The 19,850-nt window shown below is 39.8% G+C and overlaps 1 protein-coding gene and 1 pseudogene across 2 annotated transcripts in view; one reads left to right on the top strand and one right to left on the bottom strand.

Annotated features, from left to right (window-relative positions):
- Positions 1-19,850, bottom strand: part of NDFIP1 (Nedd4 family interacting protein 1) — a 67,907-nt gene that overhangs the window by 35,288 nt on the left and 12,769 nt on the right. For both annotated transcript variants that reach the window (XM_041766631.1, XM_041766630.1), the window contains exon 2: positions 3,688-3,775. In XM_041766631.1, the coding sequence (XP_041622565.1) occupies positions 3,688-3,775 (88 nt within the window). The remainder of the gene's footprint in view (positions 1-3,687; positions 3,776-19,850) is intronic.
- Positions 11,527-13,575, top strand: LOC121497251 (annotated as a pseudogene).

Raw genomic sequence — 19,850 nt, 5'->3', positions numbered from 1 at the left:
TTAAAAAAAAAAAATAACTTTTTTTTTCATGTCAAAATCGCTATTTAAGATACATGCATAGACGTGTATATATACATATGCATTACAAATCACTGCATAATTTCCTATCCAGTTTCTTTTTATTTTTCACCAAATCAAACTAAGTCATTAGAACATGAAAAGCACAATATGAGTTAGCCCATCACCTTACTAATTCTGAATAAATGAATAAAACTGATATCTACTACTGCCTTAAGTTGAAGAAAACATATTTCCCTATTTTTTTTAATATTTTTAATTTTTTTTCAACTTACTTATTTATGATAGTCACAGAGAGAGAGAGAGAGAGAGAGAGAGAGGCAGAGACACAGGCAGAGGGAGAAGCAGGCTCCATGCACCGGGAGCCGGATATGGGGTTCGATCCCAGGTCTCCAGGATCGTGCCCTGGGCCAAAGGCAGGCACCAAACCACTGCGCCACCCAGGAATCCCTTATTTCCCTATTTAAAATGATTTTTTAAATGGGATTCATCAATATAGATAGTCATATAATTTTAAGTTTCCATGAAAAGTCTAATGACAATCTTTCAAGTTTATTTAATACATTTAGAACAAAAAAACTCCAATATTTCTTAGACTGTTCAATTTATATACCACAAATTAAAACAGGTAAAGTATGCAAAATAATTTGTGCTCATTTTTTTCCTACCAATATGCATATGTCATTTTGTTTCTAACCACTTTTTCTCGTAAGTGGACTAGTAGGTACATAGTCAGCATTTATCTTAAAAAAAAAAAAAAGTAATGCTAATTCAACAACAAAGGAGGGAAAGGCCATTTAAGCCATTTTAAAGGTTTCCTTAAAAAAAAAAAAAAGTAATAATGCAAAATCCCAGTTCATACACAATTAAAAGATTAATGTTCTTGAGTAACTTATGATCTCTAAAAACATCTCTCTGAAACTTCTTCACTTATCTGAAACTCAAAGAGCTCAACAGAGACCCAGGAAGTTAAAAGTCTGGTTTATAGGGTGCCTGGGTGGCTCTTAGTCAGTAGAGCATGAGACTCTTGATCTCAGGGCTGTGAGTCAAGCCCCACATTGGGTGTAAAGCCTACATAAAATAAAAATTAAAAAATAAATTAAAAGTTTGGTTGTCTATTTTATTTTTAAGGCCTCTGTGTGGTTATATGAAATGCCATAAAACTCAAAGACTATTTGAGAGAGCATTGTTCAGGCTCTATTCTAGAAATAGTTCACCTCTACCTTATACTCAATCTTAAAAAGTCTGTTATTTGCTGTTGAGGCCCATGGCAAGATTAACAAAAATAAAAAAGAAAGAGGTTAAAGAGATTTCATAAGGACAATATAGAAAATACCATCTGACAGCAAAGGGAAATTTGATTCTTTAATCAAAGTTCTACAAATCTCAATGAATAAAGGAATCACTACAGCATGGAATAGAATACCTTCCAGAGAATGTTTCTGATTGTAACCTAAATTGTAAGAGAAAAAAAAATTTTTTAAGGATTTTATTTATTTATTCATGAGACACAGAGAGAGAGAGAGGTGGAGACACAGGCAGAGGGAGAAGCAGGCTCCTCACAGGGAGCCTGATGCAGGACTTGATCCCCAGGCCCCAGGATCATGCCCTGAGTCAAAGGCATATATATGCTCAACCACTGAGCCACCCAAGCTTCCCATAAGGAAAAATTTAAACAAAGAATATGAATGGTAAGTGAATAAGGGAGAGAAGTGTTTGAGACAAGGATTTCTATTGAAAATGGTTATAAGACTTTTCAATTATAGAAGGTAGAAACTCAGATATTTGGGGAAAAATTACCTCCAAATGATTTTGGGTACTTAAAGGACTTTTATCATTACTGAAACAGGATCCCAAATTTCTTATTAACCAGTTAGAATTTTCACTGGATATATTATTAATGGAAAATCAGTACTTATAGTCTGGGTAGAAATGATTGAATTTGGCATGGCACTGCAACTCTTTCCCAAGTCTTGGTGTTCTCATTCAATTCCATGAGACACCCTAGAATTCTGCAAAAAACCTTAAGTTAGCATTATTAGTTTTATTTTTTTTTATTTTTATTTTTGCATTATTAGTTTTAGATGTTTATAAACAAAATTAATACAAGGAGACAGTCATGAATAAATAATAAAATCTTGAAAAAAAGAAAAAAGAGGCCCCTAGGCAGCTCAGTGGTTAAGCATCTGCTTTTGGCTCAGGTCGTGATCCTGGGGTCCTGGAATCAAGTCCTGCAACAGGCTCCCCTCAGGGAGGTTCCTTCTTCCTCAGTCTATGTCTCTTCTCTCTCTGTGTGCCCTTCATGAATAAATAAATAAATACAATCTTAAAAAAAAAAATTGAAGCCAGAGTGGAGGTAAAGATCTGACCCATGTTCTTTTTTTTTTTTTTTTTAAGATTTTATTTATTTATTCATGAGAGGCACAGAGAGAGAGAGGCAGAGACACAGGCAGAGGGAGAAGCAGGCTCCACGCAGAGAGCCCGAGGTGGGACTCAATCCCAGGTTTTCAGGATCACACCCTGGGCTGAAGGCAGTGCTAAACCACTAAGCCATCCAGGGATCCCCTGACCCATGTTCTGCTTCATTATAAAGGCAGCCTCTGGGTCACAGAGACCAACAAATTTAACTCCACATCAACTCACAATAGCTGCCCCAAGCGCTGTACTGAAAAGGATTCTGAAGCTGTGTTTTGGAGAGATGCTATCTTCAACTTACCTATCTACCCTGGGAGTAGGACGGGTTCAGTGGTGGCACCATGGGCCAAATATTTACCACTCTGCCACACTTCTTTTTTAGAGAAAATGGAAGATATTCCACCAAAACTAGTCAACTTTCCAGAACTAAAGTAGAATTACTTATCAGGCAGCTTTAAACTACCAGAAGTCCTCAACTGTTGAGATTTTCTTTCTCTTCCCCATCCTTTCTACATTAATATGTGAAAATTTAAAAATCTTGCAGAAGATGTGAGGGTGAAAGATTATTTAAGGAGGGCTTAAACTATGAGGAACATTATGGAAGAGCTGAGAGACTTCCAGTTTTTTGTGTTTTTTTTTTTTTTTTTTATCAAGAATTTACTAGCACAAAAGAAATCAAACATACTCTGTTTCCAGGTTGCAGGCACTAGAATCGCAAAGAGCCAAATAATTGAGGAAACTACAGAAAGAATAAAAATCAGGGGCAGCCGGGTGGCTCAGCAGTTTAGTGCCGCCTTCGGCCCAGGGTGTGATCTTGGAGACCCTGGATCGAGTCCCATATCAGGCTCCCTGCCTGGAGTCTGTTTCTCCCTCTGCCTGTGTCTCTGCGCCTCTCTCTCTCTCTCTCTCTCTCTCTCTCTCTCTCTCTCTCTCTCATAAATAAATAAATAAATAAAATCTTAAAAAAAAAAAAAAAGAAAAATCAGGTAATCATCTGTTGCTAAATTTCTATTTCCTTCATGTTTTATTGGAATGAAATTGAATTCCATAAAAAAGCCATACCAAAATGGAGTTTTAAGTGTTTTTCAGAACAGTAATTAAGAGTTTTTTTCACTTTTGACAACAAACTACAAATCATGTCAGACTTCTTTGGGAAAGCTGAAGCAAAGGCAAAGATGAACAAACACATACCGGACAAGCCTCTGGCTAAAGTGCACTTCAAGAGTTCAAGAGTCATCTCGCACAGTTACGTACCTGCACTTTCTGCAGAGATGCTGCTGTAAGGTGGAGGAGCGTCACCTACAGCCTGTTCTGGTTCTCCAGGCTCTTCCTCATTCTGCAACTAAATAAAAATTCCACATTTTAATCCAAGTATAAAAGCCAGTTAGAGAAGAACTTGAAAACTGGAACAGCCCTTCTGGAAAGCTAGCTATTTGGCAACATGTTTCAAAAGCCTTAAAACGTGTAAATCCATTACAAAGTATTCTGCTCTGGGGAATTTATCCTAAGGAAATAGTCAAGGAGGCAAAAAAAGGTAGATATAAAAGTTATTGCAGCAAAAAAACAGAAACAACCTAAACTCTACCCATAGGAGACTTATTAAAGAAATTTTAGTTCATCTCACAAAGGATCACTAAAGCATCCATAAAAATGAAAATAAAGAAAATTTGATGGCTTAACAGACATTTTAATCTTACTGTTACATGAAAAAAGCAAAATTTAACAAACAGCATGCATAATAGAATCTGGTTGTGAAAGACATCTTTTTCTTTTTTTTTTTTTTAAGATTTTATTTATTCACGAGAGACAGAGAGAGAGAGAGGCAGAGACATAGGCAGAGTAAGAAGTCTCCTCACAGGGAGCCTGATGCAGGACTCGATCCCAGGACTCCAGGATCACACCCCGAGCCAAAGGCAGGCATTCAACCACTGAGCCATGCAGCCATCTTAATGATGAGAGAAATCTATAGTTCACAACGTTTATCCTTAGATGATACAATCATAAGGGAATTTTTCCTTTTTGTTGTTTATATGTATATCTCAATTTTTTTTGTAATGAACATTTAGCACTTGTATAACTTTTTGAGTTAAAAAGAATAATCTGGGCAGCACCGTTTTCAGCCCAGGACGTGATCCTGGAGACCTCGGATGGAGTCCCACATCAGGTTCCCTGCATGGAGCCTGCTTCTCCCTCTGCCTGTGTCTCTGCCTCTCTCTCTCTCTGTGCATCTCATGAATAAATAAAATAAATCTTAAATAAATAAATCTTTAAAAAAAATAATCTAGGGGTGCCTGGGTAGCTCAGTCAACCAAGAGTCTGCCTTTGGCTCAGGTCATGATGTCCTGGTCTGGGAATGGAGCTCTTCATTGGGCTTCCTGATCAGCAGGGAATTTGCTTCTCTCTCTCCCTCTGCCCCTCTCCACTGACCGTTTTCTCTCTCTCTCTCTCTCTCTTAAATAAATAAAATCTTAAAAAAAGAAAAATAATCCGTTAATAATCACAGAAAACCAAGGTTTACCACTATATTGTTTGCACAGAGAAATTAAATCTTAAATATTTGAGACATTTACAAAAAATAAAATTTTATGTAATTCTACATATATAACCTCTTAATAAATCTCCCTCTTCCCTATCTCAGCCACTTTCTCGATCAAATCTACAGCCCTAGTTACCTTAAATAACTCACACTGAAAAGTGTGTCCTTCTGCCACTGCCAACTCATCTTCATAGAACAAGACATTTAATTTTTCTAGTGTAATAATAAACTACAGCTCATTTTAAAAAATTAAGAACTGGAGTCAATCTATAAAGTAGCAGAGTATTTACCAATGTAAATGATTTAGGGGTCTGAGTCTTGCCATATGTCATCATAATATATGGAGTCACCTCGGCTACTTGTAAAATACACATCTCTCTAAACCAACTGCTATAGAGAATTTACCTTGAGTTGAGACAGGAAAACAGAGAGCCTGATCTCCAGTAACATGAAGCAGAGCTTCCTAATTCCTTAAATTTTAATTAACCATTTCAGTCTCTAATCCCTATGCTATTCAAAATCAGAAGCCAACAACACTTTTCTGATTAATACTGCAATGTATTCAATTTCAAAGGAATTCTTGTGCCAAATTATTACCAACATCTACCATCTGGGTACATTTTTTTGAACCCTAGTACTCTAATGTTAAACTTAAGGCACTACCCAAAGAATTGTAACCGAAGATCAATTTTTCTTTTAAAGATGGCTAATAAGGCAAAATAGTACAGTAAAGCCACATGTTCCTGAGACACCATATCAGTTAATTATTGAAACAGAGTTCCTGGGGCCATGATTCACTTATAATTCTTTTAACATCATAAGAAGCTCTAGACAGAATATTCTCAGCCTACTCCCACCTAACCACTTTTTTTTTTAAGATTTTATTAAAATCTTAATTTTAATTAAGATTAAATGGCTTTAATCTTAATTAAAGCCACAGAGAGAGGCAGAGACACAAACAGAGGGCGAAGCAGGCTCCACGCAGGGAGCCCGATGTGGGACTCGATCCTGGGTCTCCAAGGATCAGGCCCTGGGCCAAAGGCGGTGCCTAACCACTGAACCACCCAGGCTGCCCCCACCTAACCACTTTCGTGCCCTGAGAATGTCACAGAAGAGTCAACAGCAAAAATAGAGGCAAATATGGACTTTACAGGAATGCTGCCTCGATATACTGTAGCCAGTAATGCCCTTTATCTAAACTAAGCTTGGAATTTTTGACCCGTTTTAGATTTCTTGAGCTTGGTCAAATAATCATGTTACCTCTGCATAATTTAGGGTTTAGAAAGGAAGCATGACAATTCTGAGAAATACAGAAGTCCAAAGAATAAAGAGGTCTTATGTGTCAGTATCTATGAGATAGGTTGCTTGTCTCCTAGCAACCCGGAGATGTGAAATTTGATCATCACACATCAAGGTAAAAGATAACAGGGGAAAGAAATTCCAACTGTCTTAGAAATCCCCATTTTCTCTTTGGTGAGAGAAAAACACAAACATTTCCAGGTGAAGTTTTTTTTCTCCATTAAACTTCACCACTTTAGAATCATGTACTAATACTCCTTCCAACAGAAAACAAAACTAGAAATGACAAAAAAAAAAAAAAAAAAAAAAAAAAAACCTCCACTATGACCCTGGAGGCTCCACATGCTGGGATGATCCCGACTTCACTGCACAGACCTTCCAACACTGGCCTATCTTCTATACGCTGGTGATAAGTTTGGGCTCCACCAAGAAATGTGTTTAAAATAAAATACTACCAGGTAGGGTGGAAAAAAGAGGCAACCACGTGCAGCAAGTATCTAGTGACCACCATCTGTGTGAAAAATAACTTGCGAAACAACAGAATCCCTAAGTATCTATCTTTTTTACATTTTGTGGACTTCTATGGCCATTAATTTGGCTCTGCCAGCCAAACAAACGAGACACTCACTAACATGGGGGGGTTGCTGGGGGGAATCTGTACTAGAACTGCAGTGGACATATGTAGTCAGTAGGTTACTTGGTTCCAAAATGTATTTTTAATGCTCCCTTTTCTGTCCCTGGGAATCTTTCCTGTGCAGCTCTCCCTGCCACATCCCTGAGGCTCAGGGATCTTCAGGCTCTCTCCTGAGACTCTCTCAGAGAATTAGGGTCATTGCCACTTTGGGGCTGTTGTTGGAAAGATGCCCAGTCTCTTCTATCAACAAGGTCAGTGGGAGCCTGAGTCCAACCTGTTCCAGAACTCTTGCTGCAGGCGACACTGTGACACTGTGAGGGGCAGGGCTACAAAGTGGTGGGGCTCTCCCTGCTGTGCTCTCCCTGCTGTGCTATTAGATGTGGTGGGTGGGGGAATCCTTTGATTGTATCTCCGACAGATAACAAATACTCCGTTGGGGACTGATTTTTTTGTCATATCACTTTCCTTTTTTTTTTTTTTGTCATATCACTTTTCTTAATAATTCTATCAATTTCACTTATCTCTAAGTAAGATTTAAATGGCGTTTTCTCTCCCAAACAGAATTACACAATTACCTATGCATGCCATATGAAGTACTGAGTTTAGTACAAAACTACCTAAAATTACCCAGGTCTCAGTCCCTGAAAAGAATAATCTAATCATCTGAAAATCCAGAAGGCATTTCTCTTTATCACACCCTCACTGTGCCCACGCCCTCCACTGTTCTGATGACCCATGTTCCACTCTACACTCCAAGTAGACCCTGTCATGGCTCCCTAAAAGAACTCTAAAATGCTCCCACGTTCCCACTTTGCATATCACAATCTGCTGTGGTATCTCTTGGCCTTGATCACTTTCTATTTTTATTATTTACCTACAAACAGATGTTAATAATACTTTACCCTCTGGATTCAGCTGGTCAAATACAGTACATCTAAAATAAAGAATGAGGGATCCCTGGGTGGCTCAGCGGTTTAGCGCCTACCTTCAGCCTAGGGGGTGTGATCCTGGAGTTCCTGGATCCAGTCCCACATCAGGCTCCCTGCATGAAGCCTGCTTCTCCCTCTGCCTGTGTCTATGTCTCTCTCCCTCTCTCTGTCTCTCTTTCTCTCTCCCTCTCATGAATAAATAAATAAAATCTTTACAAAAAATAAAATAAAATAAAGGATGAGGGGCAGCCCGGGTGGCTCAGTGGTTTAGCGCCACCTTCGGCCCAGTGTGTGATCCTGGAGACCCGGGATCGAGTCCCACACTGGGCTCCCTGCATGGAGTCTGCTTCTCCCTCTGCCTGTGTCTCTGCCTCTCCCTCTCTCTCTCTGTGTCTCTCATGAATAAATAAATAAAATCTTAAAAAAATAATAAAATAAAATAAAGGATGTGACTCCTTACTACATTCCTCCGTGTCCTATCTCTACTGTTGCTACTAGAAATAAATATATGAAGGGCGTCTGCCTTCAGCTCAGGTCATGATCCCACAGTCCTGGGATCAAGCCCTGTGTGGAGCTCCCTGCTCACCGCGGAGTCTGATTCTCCCTCTCCCTCTTCCCTGTCCCCTGCTTGTACTCTCTCCTGTTATTTCTCTCTCTCAAATAAATAAAATCTTAAAAAAAGAAGAAATACATGACATTTTACCTAAACAATAGTTTAACAAATCTCCCATAAAGAAATAGCTCTCTTTCTAATAGGAGCAAACTAGAATATAACAAGTTTAAAGACACTTATACCCTGCAGGTTTAAATTCTTAAATTTGAGTTCCCACCCCAGCAAGAAGGCCTCATCACGGCCCCCACCCAGTAGTTCTAAATATGGTCTTCCATTTAGAAATGAGCTGTTTTTTAAGCCACAGCAGAGCCAAGAACAGGATTAGGCTAAGTATGGGCCAACATTTAACAACTGTTAGGTGGCAGTATTTAAAGGCACTTAAAAGTCATTCTTGGATTCTATTTACTAAGAATAGGAGAACAAAAAAACCCTACTAAACAACAAAGAGAAAAACAAAAAGCCCATAAAGCCTTATACATGACAAGAGGTACCAAAATATACCTTATGATTCTCACAAACACAACAAGCATGTGGAATATAATGCTGAACTAACCAATAAATCCATAGTTATAAGTATTCACACCGCTCATTTTTTTCTTGGTTGGGTCCTATTTAAATAGCAAGAGAACTTGCAAGTTTTAAATCCCTTCTTTAGTTATTAATAATAAGTCTCAAAAAATCCTGGATCTCTAGCTTTTTTTTTTTTTTTTTAAGATTTTATTTATTCATGAAATAGGGGATCCCTGGGTGGCGCAGCGGTTTGGCGCCTGCCTTTGGCCCAGGGCGCGATCCTGGAGACCCGGGATCGAATCCCACATCGGGTTCCCGGTGCATGGAGCCTGCTTCTCCCTCTGCCTGTGTCTCTGCCTCTCTCTCTCTCTCTGTGACTATCATAAATAAATAAAAAAATTAAAAAAAAATTTATAAAAAAAGATTTTATTTATTCATGAAATAGCGGGAGGCAGAGACACAGGCAGAGGGAGAAACAGGCTCCATGCAGGGAGCCCAACGTGGGACTCGATCCCGGGGCTCCAGGATCCGGCCCTGGGCTGAAGGCGGCTCTAAACCGCTGAGCCACCTGGGCTGCCCCTAAACTCTAGCTTTAAATGTTATTCACCACTTATAATTTTAGAGTTAAATCCTAAATCTTTTACCTTACAATGTAATTTCTAAACCTCTCATTACCAACCCACTACTTCTGCATACTCTTTAAATCCTACCAAATTACCAGAAAATAAACAAGCACATTTCCTTAGGTATACAATTGAGTGTTCATTTTACTCTACTCAGAAATAGCTGAAGTTTGTGACAACTATGTATTTTCTATTGTATATAATCTGTAGATTTTTAATTGTATATTGACTATATATTGTGTTATTCAACATGTCACCAAACTCTTTATATTCAAAAACGATTCTCTATTAGATTGCTATTAGAGGATGACATTTAAAAAAAAGGTAAATAATTCTGAGAGAAACTCACCAATAAAAAAAAAAATCTAATTAAAAAACGTGCAAACAATTACAAAAGACATTCTCCAAAGAAGATATACAAATGGGTAGTATACACCAGATGGTAAGCATCAGTAGTCATTACAGAAATGCAAAATCAAACCAGGAGATATCACCGCAAACTTACTAATATGGCCATAAAAAAACAAAAAAGGAAATTAACAAGTGTTTTTGAGTATACAGAGAAATTAGAATCCTCATGCATTGCCAGCAGGAATGTAAAACTGTGCAACTGTGGAAAAATTTGGCAGTTCCTCAAAAACAAGTTAAACAGAGAGTTATAAAAACATTCAGCAATTCCACTCCTAAGTATATACTCAAGAGAACCAAAACCACAGTTTCACAGAAAAACGTGTATGTGAATGTTCATGGCAGCATTACTTATAATAGTGAAAATTCTCATCAACTGATGAATGGATAAACGAAATATGGTATATCCATACAAAAGGATGGCTAGGAATAATCCATCCCATCAAAAAAAAAAAAAGGAATACTGATACATGCTACAGTGCAGATGAAGCTTGAAAACAATATGCTAAGTGAAAGAAACCAGTCACAAAAGACCACATATTTTATGATTCTGTTTATACAAAATAACCAGAAATAGCAAATCCAAGAGACACAGAAAGATGAGCAGTTGCCAGGTGCTAGGGAAGGGAAGAAGAGAAAGTGCTAAGGGATCCGGTTTCTTTTTGGGATGATAAAATGTTCTCCAGTTAGATGGAGGTAATGTTTCCAAAGCTTGTGAAGATACTAAAAATTACTAAGTTGCATACTTTAAAAGGGTGAATTTTATGGTATGTGAATTATATCTCAAAAACATATTTTCTCATTTTGAAAGCAAAAATCTTTATAATGTAAATTTTCCTTAAAAAAAAAAACAAAACTGAAGAGGAGCACCTGGATGACTCAGCTGGTTAAGAGTGGAGCTCTTGGGCAGCCTGGGTGGCTCAGCGGTCTAGTGCCATCTTTGGCCAAGGGTTTGATCCTGGGGACCCCAGATCGAGTCCCACGTTGGGCCTGCTTCTCCCTCTGCCTGTGTCTCTGCCTTCTCTCCCTGTCTCTCTCATGAATAGATAAATAAAATCTTTAAAAAAAAAAAAAAAAGAGTGGGACTCTTGATCTCAGGGTCGTTAGTCCAAGCCCTGTGTTGGGTACCATGCTGGGTGTGGAGTCTACTTGGAAAAACAAAACAGGGGCACCTGGGTAGCTCAGTGGCTGAGCATCTGCCTTTGGCTCAGGTTGTGATTCCAGGATCCTGGGATCGAGTTCCACATCTGGCTCCCCATAGGGAGCCTGCTTCTCTCTCTGCCTACATCTCTGCCTTTCTTTCTTTCTTTTTTTTTTTTTTTAATATTTTATTTATTTATTCATGAGAGACAGAAAGAGAGAGAGAGAGAGAGAGAGGCAGAGGGAGAAGCAGGCTCCATGCAGGGAGCCCGACGTGGGACTGGATCCTGGGACTCCAGGATCACGCCCTGGGCTGAAGGCAGATGCTCAACCTCTGAGCCACCCAGGCGTCCCATCTCTGCCTTCCTCTCTGTATCTCTCATGAATAAATAAATACAATCTTTAAAAATACACAAACTGAAAAGCACTCTGTGCACCCGCTCCTCAGCTCTTGCCTTGGCCTTTCCTTCCGCACATGCTACCACCACCACTACCACCACCACCGACCGCTGCTGTGAGAGAGATTGTGCACTTGCGGGCCAGCCAGTGCAGCCACCAGATTGTCACCAAGTTCTCAGGCCATCAGACTAGCAGGGCATTGCCCCTACAGGCACTTATCACAGCAACAGTGACCTGCAGCTGAAGCACATCAATGTGTACTACAACCAGGCCACTGGTGGCAAGTATATTCCCTATGAGGTGCCATAGGCCTGGAGCTGGGCACCATGGACTATATGCATTCAGGACACTTTGGGCAAATCTTTAGTCCAGAAAACTTTGTCTTATGTCAGAGTGGTGCTGGGAACAACTGGGCCAAGGAGCACTACACAGAAGGTTCAGGGCTGGTTGACTTGGTGCTGGATATTTTGAAGAAGGAAGCTGAAAGCTGTGACTGCCTGCAAGGCTTCCAGCTGACTCACTCCCTGGGTGGGTGGCCTGGGTCTGGATGGGTACCCTCTTCATCAGCAAGATCCAGGGAGTAGTGAGGCAGGATCATGAACACATTCAGTGTGGTCCCTTTGCCTAAGGTGTCAGACACCATGGTGGAACCCTACAATGTCACCCTCTCCACTAGCTGGTAAAAATCACAGATGAAACCTACTGCATTGATAACGAGGCCCTCTATGACATCTGCTTCAAAACCTTAAAAACCCCACCTATGGGGACCTCACCCACCTGGTGTCAGCCATCATGAGTGAAGTCACCACCTGCTGTGCTTTCCTGGCCAGCTCAATGCTGACCTGTGCAAGCTCGCCATCAACATGGTCTCCACCTCTACTTCTTCATGCCCAGCTTGGCCCCACTGGCCAGTGAGGGCTCCCATGGTACTGGGCCCGGACAGTGCCAGACCTCACGCAGACGTTCAATGCCAGGAACACAATGGCTGCCTGGGACTCCTGCCACAGCCACTGACTGTGGCCCCACTTTCGGGGGCCGGACGTCCATAAAGGAGGTGAACAAACAGATACTTAACATCCAAAACAACAAGAGCAGCTACTCTGTGGAGTGGATCTCCCACAAGGTAAAAATGGCTGACATCCCATCCCGGGAGCTAAAATGTCTGCCACCTTCATCGGCAACAGCACGGCCATTCAGGAGCCGTTCGAGCGTATGTGAGAGCAGTTCTGTGCACATTCTGGCGCAAGGCCTTCCTGACTGGTATGCAGTCAGCGAGGGCATGGACAAGACAGACGTCACCGAGGCTGAGAGCAACATGAACCACCTGCTGTCCCACTACCAGCAGTACCAGGACCCAGGCCACCACAGGCAAGGAGGAGGGCGAGTCTGAGGAGGCAGAGGAAGAGATGGCCTTGCTGACATGTAGTAAAGCACGGAACCTGTGTGAACTCTATTGATGCACAACCTGTTCTCTGATAGCCGTGTCTCTATGGCACTTGATCTTTTTCTTGTTGTGACATCACACACTGTACATAACGCCACCTTTAATGCATTTTCATAGTGGGGGGGGGGCCTGAAAAATTAATTGCTCCAAATCATCATTCTCTTGCTAAATCAATGTCTATGCCCCTTCATGGGAGACAAGGTTCCTGATTCCATCAGTATCCTCACGGCTTAACATGAAATACATAATTGCCAATGAACAAAAATTAAAAAAAAAAACACAATGAATTGCAAACTAATTGTGGTAAAAAAAAATTCCTTAACATTCTCCCCTCCTGACAAGAAAAATATTAGGATCAAGAAATCCAAAGAGGGAAGCCCGGGTGGCTCAGCAGTTTAGCTCCTGCCTTCGGCCCAGGGCATGACCCTGGAGACCTGGGATCAAGTCCCACGTCAGGCTCCCTGCGTGAAGCCTGCTTCTCCCTCTGCCTGTGTCTCTGCTTCTCTCTCACTCTGTGTCTCTCATGAATAAATAAATTAAAAAAAAAAGAAAGAAAGAAATCAAGAGTTTGCTAACAACCTACTTTAAGAGCTGAGGATGAGCATTATTTTTTTTCTACCTAAAGAGCTTCCCTAAAGAGAATTTAAAAAGTAAATCACCAGAATTAAGACTATCACCAACAACATGGTTAATGTCAGAAGAAAAAAATAAATGCAAATCCTCTTAATACCAAAATAAAAACACAATTAAAGGTCAAAATTCATCAAAGCAAGAGAAATCAGAATAATGCCTTAAAAATTCAATGCAGTAACGGATTTAAATTAAATTCTAATACCACAGTAAATCCCCTCTGAAAGGCCATCAGTTTATAAAGCTTTTCAAAGATTTTTGTGGTTATCACTGTTACATACATAAATACAACTGATGAATAAAATTTGGTTTGGAAGGAGAGAAAATACTCTCAGTGTTTACCTTAGTCCTCAGAAATGAGAGCAATGCTATATAAACTATTACCAACTTGATGTGTTTTCGTATTTCTTCACTTGAGATCCAAGTAATAATACGATCCAAAGAGAAAAAAGGAAGGCAAGACAGTAGCCACTTATCTCCAACTTCAACTTTCCTAAGAAGATAAGGGGCTAGAAGAAATCACTCCTCATCCACAGAGAAACTAAATTAGCCAACCATGGTATGACAGTGGCACTATAAGATTTTTGGGTGGAACCAGAAAATTGTCATCAACCTGCCAAATCCTAGGAACCACGTCTTATGTTCAAGTATTTCCACCACTGATAACTTCACCAAGATAGCATCAAGTAAACAGTGCCTAGTGTTTTCTGGCACTTAACCTCAGCAAAATCTGTAGCCAAGAACCTTCCAAGTTAATGATAAGCCCCACCCTCCCTATGCTTCATGATTTTATAAAGATTGGGGAAAGGAGGGACAATCATGCAACATTTTCAAATAGGTCTCTCTGCTTCTGAACTATCTTTTGAGAAGTAGCAAACTATTTACTAACCAATCCACATCCTCAGTAACATTGAGTCCTACTTCTCCACTACATGGTTCCATAAGAAAATTCAGGCTTCAGAGCTCTAAGGCCTACTTGGGAGAAGTAATTAAAAGTCCTAGCAAAGACAAGCTGAAATGGAAGAGTAAGCACTTGGCTTGTTCCCTTTCCTTTCAAAAGGATTAGAAACCATTCATCTTTTGTTCACAGAATAAACAACATAAAAATAGTAGCTGGATCAGACTCACTTTTTTTTTTTTAAAGATTTTATTTATTTATTTGACACAGAGAGAGAGAGAGAGAGAGAGAGCGCATAAGCAGGGGGAATAGCAGAGGAAAAGGGAGGGGCAGGCTCTCCACTGAGCAGCGAGCCCAATATGGGGCTCCATCCCAGGACCCTGGAATCATGACCTGAGCTGAATGCAGATGCTGAGCCACCCAGGAGCTTATATATAAGTTTTATATACATATAAAACTAAATAAATAAATAAATAAATAAATAAATAAATAAATAAATAAATCTAGTCTATAATTTAAATCGAGAGTGGTAAATACTGTTTGTGCTTTTTTAAGATTTAAAAAAAAAATTTTTTTTAATTTATTCATGAGAGACACAGGGAGAGAGAGAGGCAGAGACACAGGCAGAGGGAGAAGCAGGCTCCAGGCAGGAAGCCTGATGTGAGACTCAATCCCGGGACTCCAGGATCATGCCCTGGGCCGAAGGCAGGTGCCAAACTGCTGAGCCACCCAGGGATCCCTATTTGTGCTTTTTTTTTTTTTAAAAAAAAAAACAACAACCTGTATGTTGTGTTCATCTAAGATATGTTAAAGTTATGAAATATCAACATGGAAGCAAAAATGAACTCTTAACTATTCATTATTTAAAATGATATATTAGGCAATACTTTCTCTGAAGGAAGAAAAAAAAAAAGGAAGTTGTCCCAACAGAACATGGACTACAACTGGAATCATCTATTCCAGGATTCTTTTAGAAGTCAAGAACAAGTTTAAGTTCTGGACTTGGAATAGAAAATACTTTTAGGGGATCCCTGGGTGGCTCAGCAGTTTAACGCCTGCTTTCGGCCCAGGGGGTGATCCTGGAGTCCCGGGATCAAGTCCCGCATCCAGCTCCCTGCATGGAACCTGTCTCTGCCTCTCTCTCTCTCTCTCTCTCTCTCTCTCTCTCTCTGTGTGTGTGTCTCTCATGAATGAATAAAATCTTTAAAAAAAGTAAACACTTTTAGCCTCTATTAAGATTTTATACATACACATATACATTAATACACACACGTGTGTATATAAAGATGCAAACTATTAAGATACACACATTAAGGATATGTGTAACATACATATATATGTCTCCCCAAATCCTAACTAAAACAATTATATGATGTAATATTAAAATTACAAAAGAATCCTTTTAAATCAGTCTACTGCAAAGTTATTATTAAAACTGCATGCCTATCAGGATATCTGGGTAGCTCAATCAGGTAAGCAACTGACTCTTGGTTCCGGCTAAGGTCATGATCTCTGCATCATGGGATGGGGCTCTTCATGCTCAGCGTGGAGTCTGCCTGAGATTTTTCCTCTCAAATTGCTCATGTTCTCTCTCTCAAAAAAAACAACAAAACCCTACATGCCTCGAGTAATATATTTAAATTAGTTTGATTCGTATACCTTTTCTGTAAAACAGCTAAATCACACACACAGTACTTAAAACTGTAAACACAACTGGGACACCTCACCTGGCTGGCTCAGTCCATAGAGTATGAGGCTCTTGTATCATGTACTTCCTAACAAAAATTAAAAGAACATTATGATTCTATGATTACCAATTTTGAAAAAAATGGCACAAAAGCTTACCAAACACAAAGGATAAACAGACATCTTCAACCTTTATCTCCTAAGAAATAAGAAATGTTAGCACAAGACACTAGGTATAAATATGTTCAATAAAGGTTTGTGGTACGAGGATGCCTAGGTGGCTCAGCGGTGGAGTATCTGTCTGTCTTGGGCTCAGGGCATGATCCCAGGGTCCGGGGACCAAGTCCTACATCAGGCTCCCTGTGAGGAGCCTGCTTTTCCCTCTGCCTGTGTCTCTGCCTCTCTTTTTCTTTCTGTGTCATAAATAAATAAATAAGTAAATAAAATCTTAAAAAAGATTCAACACATTTACTTCTTATCCCTTCCAAAACCACCTTAAATGTAAATGTCAGCAGAGTTTTGTTAATTTTAAGGCAAAAAACTATAGAGTGAAGTACTGGTAAAGAAAGCAGCGGTAAAATTATAAAAGCCAAAAGCAGGATGACAGGTGGCAACTACCACAGTAGACCCAAGAAAACTGAAGCCTAAACCAGAAAGCAGAAAAGCAACCTGTCTGGCACTATATCCTCAAAAGACTCAACTGGTGGCAGCAGGTACTAGTGGAAGTAGGAATGACAAGATTGAAAAGCAGAAAGGTTATAGATGTGTCAGACACACATGACTCCCAAGATCCCCTTTAGAAAACTAGAGATTTATTCCCTGGAGACTGTCAAATATAGAGTTTTGGACTGGAGACAGAGTTCATGAGAAAGGGTTGCATACCAGGAAAGAGTGATTAGTGAGAAGTTTATGAACTAAATGTTGAGATCTCCCAGCCTCCTTCCCCCCAATTCAGCTCCCTTCTTACTAGCAGCCAGGCATGATCTCTGAGGGAAATGCACCCCAAGAGAAGACTAAAGACACTGTCACTCAGCCTCGTAGGTTCAACAAGAAACTCCATCAAGCATACTAAAGCTCCAAACTGCTTTACTAATTGTGCACTCCGAATCAAGCAGGTAAAGATCACCACACACCTAATGAAAGCTTCTAATGGTCATAAAAACACAAAGCAAAGAGAATACATGCAATGTGGAGGAAACAATAGGCAGGAAGATGCAAACCTAAAAGAAAGGAAAAAGTTTTCAATAATCTCAGAGAAGAGAAACAAATTAGAACCATAAAACAAGGACAGTGTGCTATAAAGAAAAAAAGGGAGGATTAAGAGTTTTTGAAAATTAAAAATAACAAATTAAAATTGTATCAAAGACTTAGAATCTAAAATTGAGAAATCTTGGGGCACATGGCTGGCTCAGTTGGAAGAGTACGCCAACTCCTGCTATCTCAAGATATCCTTGATATCTCAGGATAATGAGTTTGAGCTCCATATTAGGCACAGAGATCATTTAAATAAATAAAACGTAAAGATTTAAAATTGAGAAATCTTATGGAAAGTAGAAAAAAAGACAAAGATGAAAAATATGAGAAGAGGATAAAAAAAATTTTTTTTAAAGAATCAGTACCAGAGGTTCTAGATCCAAAGAGTAGAGAAAAAAAAATACCAAAGTAGAGAAAAAACAAACAAAAACTTTTATTTTCAAATTTTTATAAGTTCTAGTGAGTCAATATACAGTGCAATGTTAGTTCCAGGAGTAGAAATCAGTGATTCACCACTTACATACATTACCCAGTGCTCATGACAAGTATCCTCCTTAATACTCATCCCTCATCTAGCCCACTCCCCACCCATCCCCCTTCCATCAACCTTTAATTTGTTCTCTATCTTTAAGAGTCTCTTCTGGTTTGTTCCCTAATCCCTTACCAGCCCCCTAATACATTCATCTGTTTTGCTTCTTAAATTCTACATGAGTGAAATCATATGGTACTTGTCTTTCTCTGATTGACTTATTTCACTTAGCATAATACACTGTAGTTTCATCCATGTCTTTGCAAATGCCAAGATTTCATTCTTTTTGATGGCTGAGTAATATTTCAGTGTGTATATGTATACCATATCTTCTTTACCAATTCGTCAGTTGATGGACACCTGAGCTCTTTCCATAGCTTAGAAATAAGAACTTAAAAAAAAAATTAACCAGGGCAGCCCGGGTGGCTCAGCGGTTTAGCACTGCCTTCAGCCCAGGGCCTTATCCTGGAGACCTGGGATCGAGTCCCACATCAGGCTCCCTACAAGGAGCCTGCTTCTTCCTCTACCTGTCTCTGCCAATCTCTCTCTCTCTCTGTCTCTCATGAATAAATAAATAAAATCTTAAAAAAAAAAAATTAGCCAGTACTGACAGACATGAGCTTCCAGACCAAAAGGGCCCTCTGGATGCCTGGCACAATGGATGCAAGTAGATTTCAAGGTACAACACAATGAAATTTAAGAACACTGGGGACAAAAAGAAGCTCCTAAAAGCTTCTAGAAAGTAAAAGACAGCTAGAGAAAGTAGGTCCCATCTGAAAAATCAGATCTCAAAACTGGCTTTGTGCTTCCTAAGAGCAACAGCGGAACTTAGAAGACAACTGACTTAATGCCTTCAAAATTCTAAAGGAAAATACTTCATTGGACACCTGGGTGGCTCAGTGGTTAAGCGTCTGCCTTTGGCTCAGGGTGTGACACTGGAGTCCTGGGATCAAGTCCCATGTCGGGCTCCCTGCATGGAGGCTGCTTCTCCCTCTGCCTCTGCCTCTTTCTGTGTGTCTCCCATGAATAAATAAATAAAAAAGAAGGAAAATGTTTCAGGACCAAAAGTCTAAGTGTGAAGATAACATTAAAGAGTATTTGATGTGCAAAGTCTCAAAGGCGGGGGGGCGGTGCTTAACTTCTCATGCATTCTTTCTCAGAAATATAGTAGAGGCTGTGTATTAGGAAAATGAGGCAGTAAACCAACAGAGAAAGAACTGAATCAAGAAAAGGGGCTTTAGGGCAGTCCGGGTGGCTCAGCGGTTTAGCGCCGCCTTCAGCCCAGGGTGTGATCCTGGAGACCCGGGATCGAGTCCCACATCAGGCTCCTTGCATGGAGCCTGCTTCTCCCTCTGCCTGTGTCTCTGCCTCTGTGTCTCTCATGAATAAATAAAATATTTTTTAAAAAAAAAGAAAGAAAAGAAAAGGGGCTTCAAAAAACCCTGGGAAAGGAATCCCCCAGAATCCCCCCACCCGTAACAGCAGACCTTGGGGGCAACCTACTAGAATAGGTCAAAAGGCCAGTAAAGATCCCTCCCCACCTTCAGTAGAATCAATAAAATACCTGATGAAACTGAACATATAAAAAAAAAAACCTATGAGGTTGTATTAGTTAAGAGCCTAAGGAGGAATTAGTGCTATTAACAAATTATTCTGTGTACACAGAAATGAAGCAAACAAAAAAATAATTACTTTTGAAAATTTATCTTAATTCCAGTAAAGATACAGTATAATATTAGTTTCAGGTGTATAAAATACACTCATTCAAAACTTCCATACATTTCAGGTGCTCATCACAAGTGTACTCTTTAATCCCCATCACCTATTCTACGCATCCCCTTCACCCCGAAAATAACTATTAACTTCAAGGAAAATAAAGTACTAT

This window comes from Vulpes lagopus, chromosome 8, assembly GCF_018345385.1.
Source record: "Vulpes lagopus strain Blue_001 chromosome 8, ASM1834538v1, whole genome shotgun sequence".
In the NCBI taxonomy this organism is placed as follows: domain Eukaryota; kingdom Metazoa; phylum Chordata; class Mammalia; order Carnivora; family Canidae; genus Vulpes; species Vulpes lagopus.
Note: the sequence above shows the minus strand (reverse complement) of the source record. Positions and strands in the feature narration are given on the sequence as shown.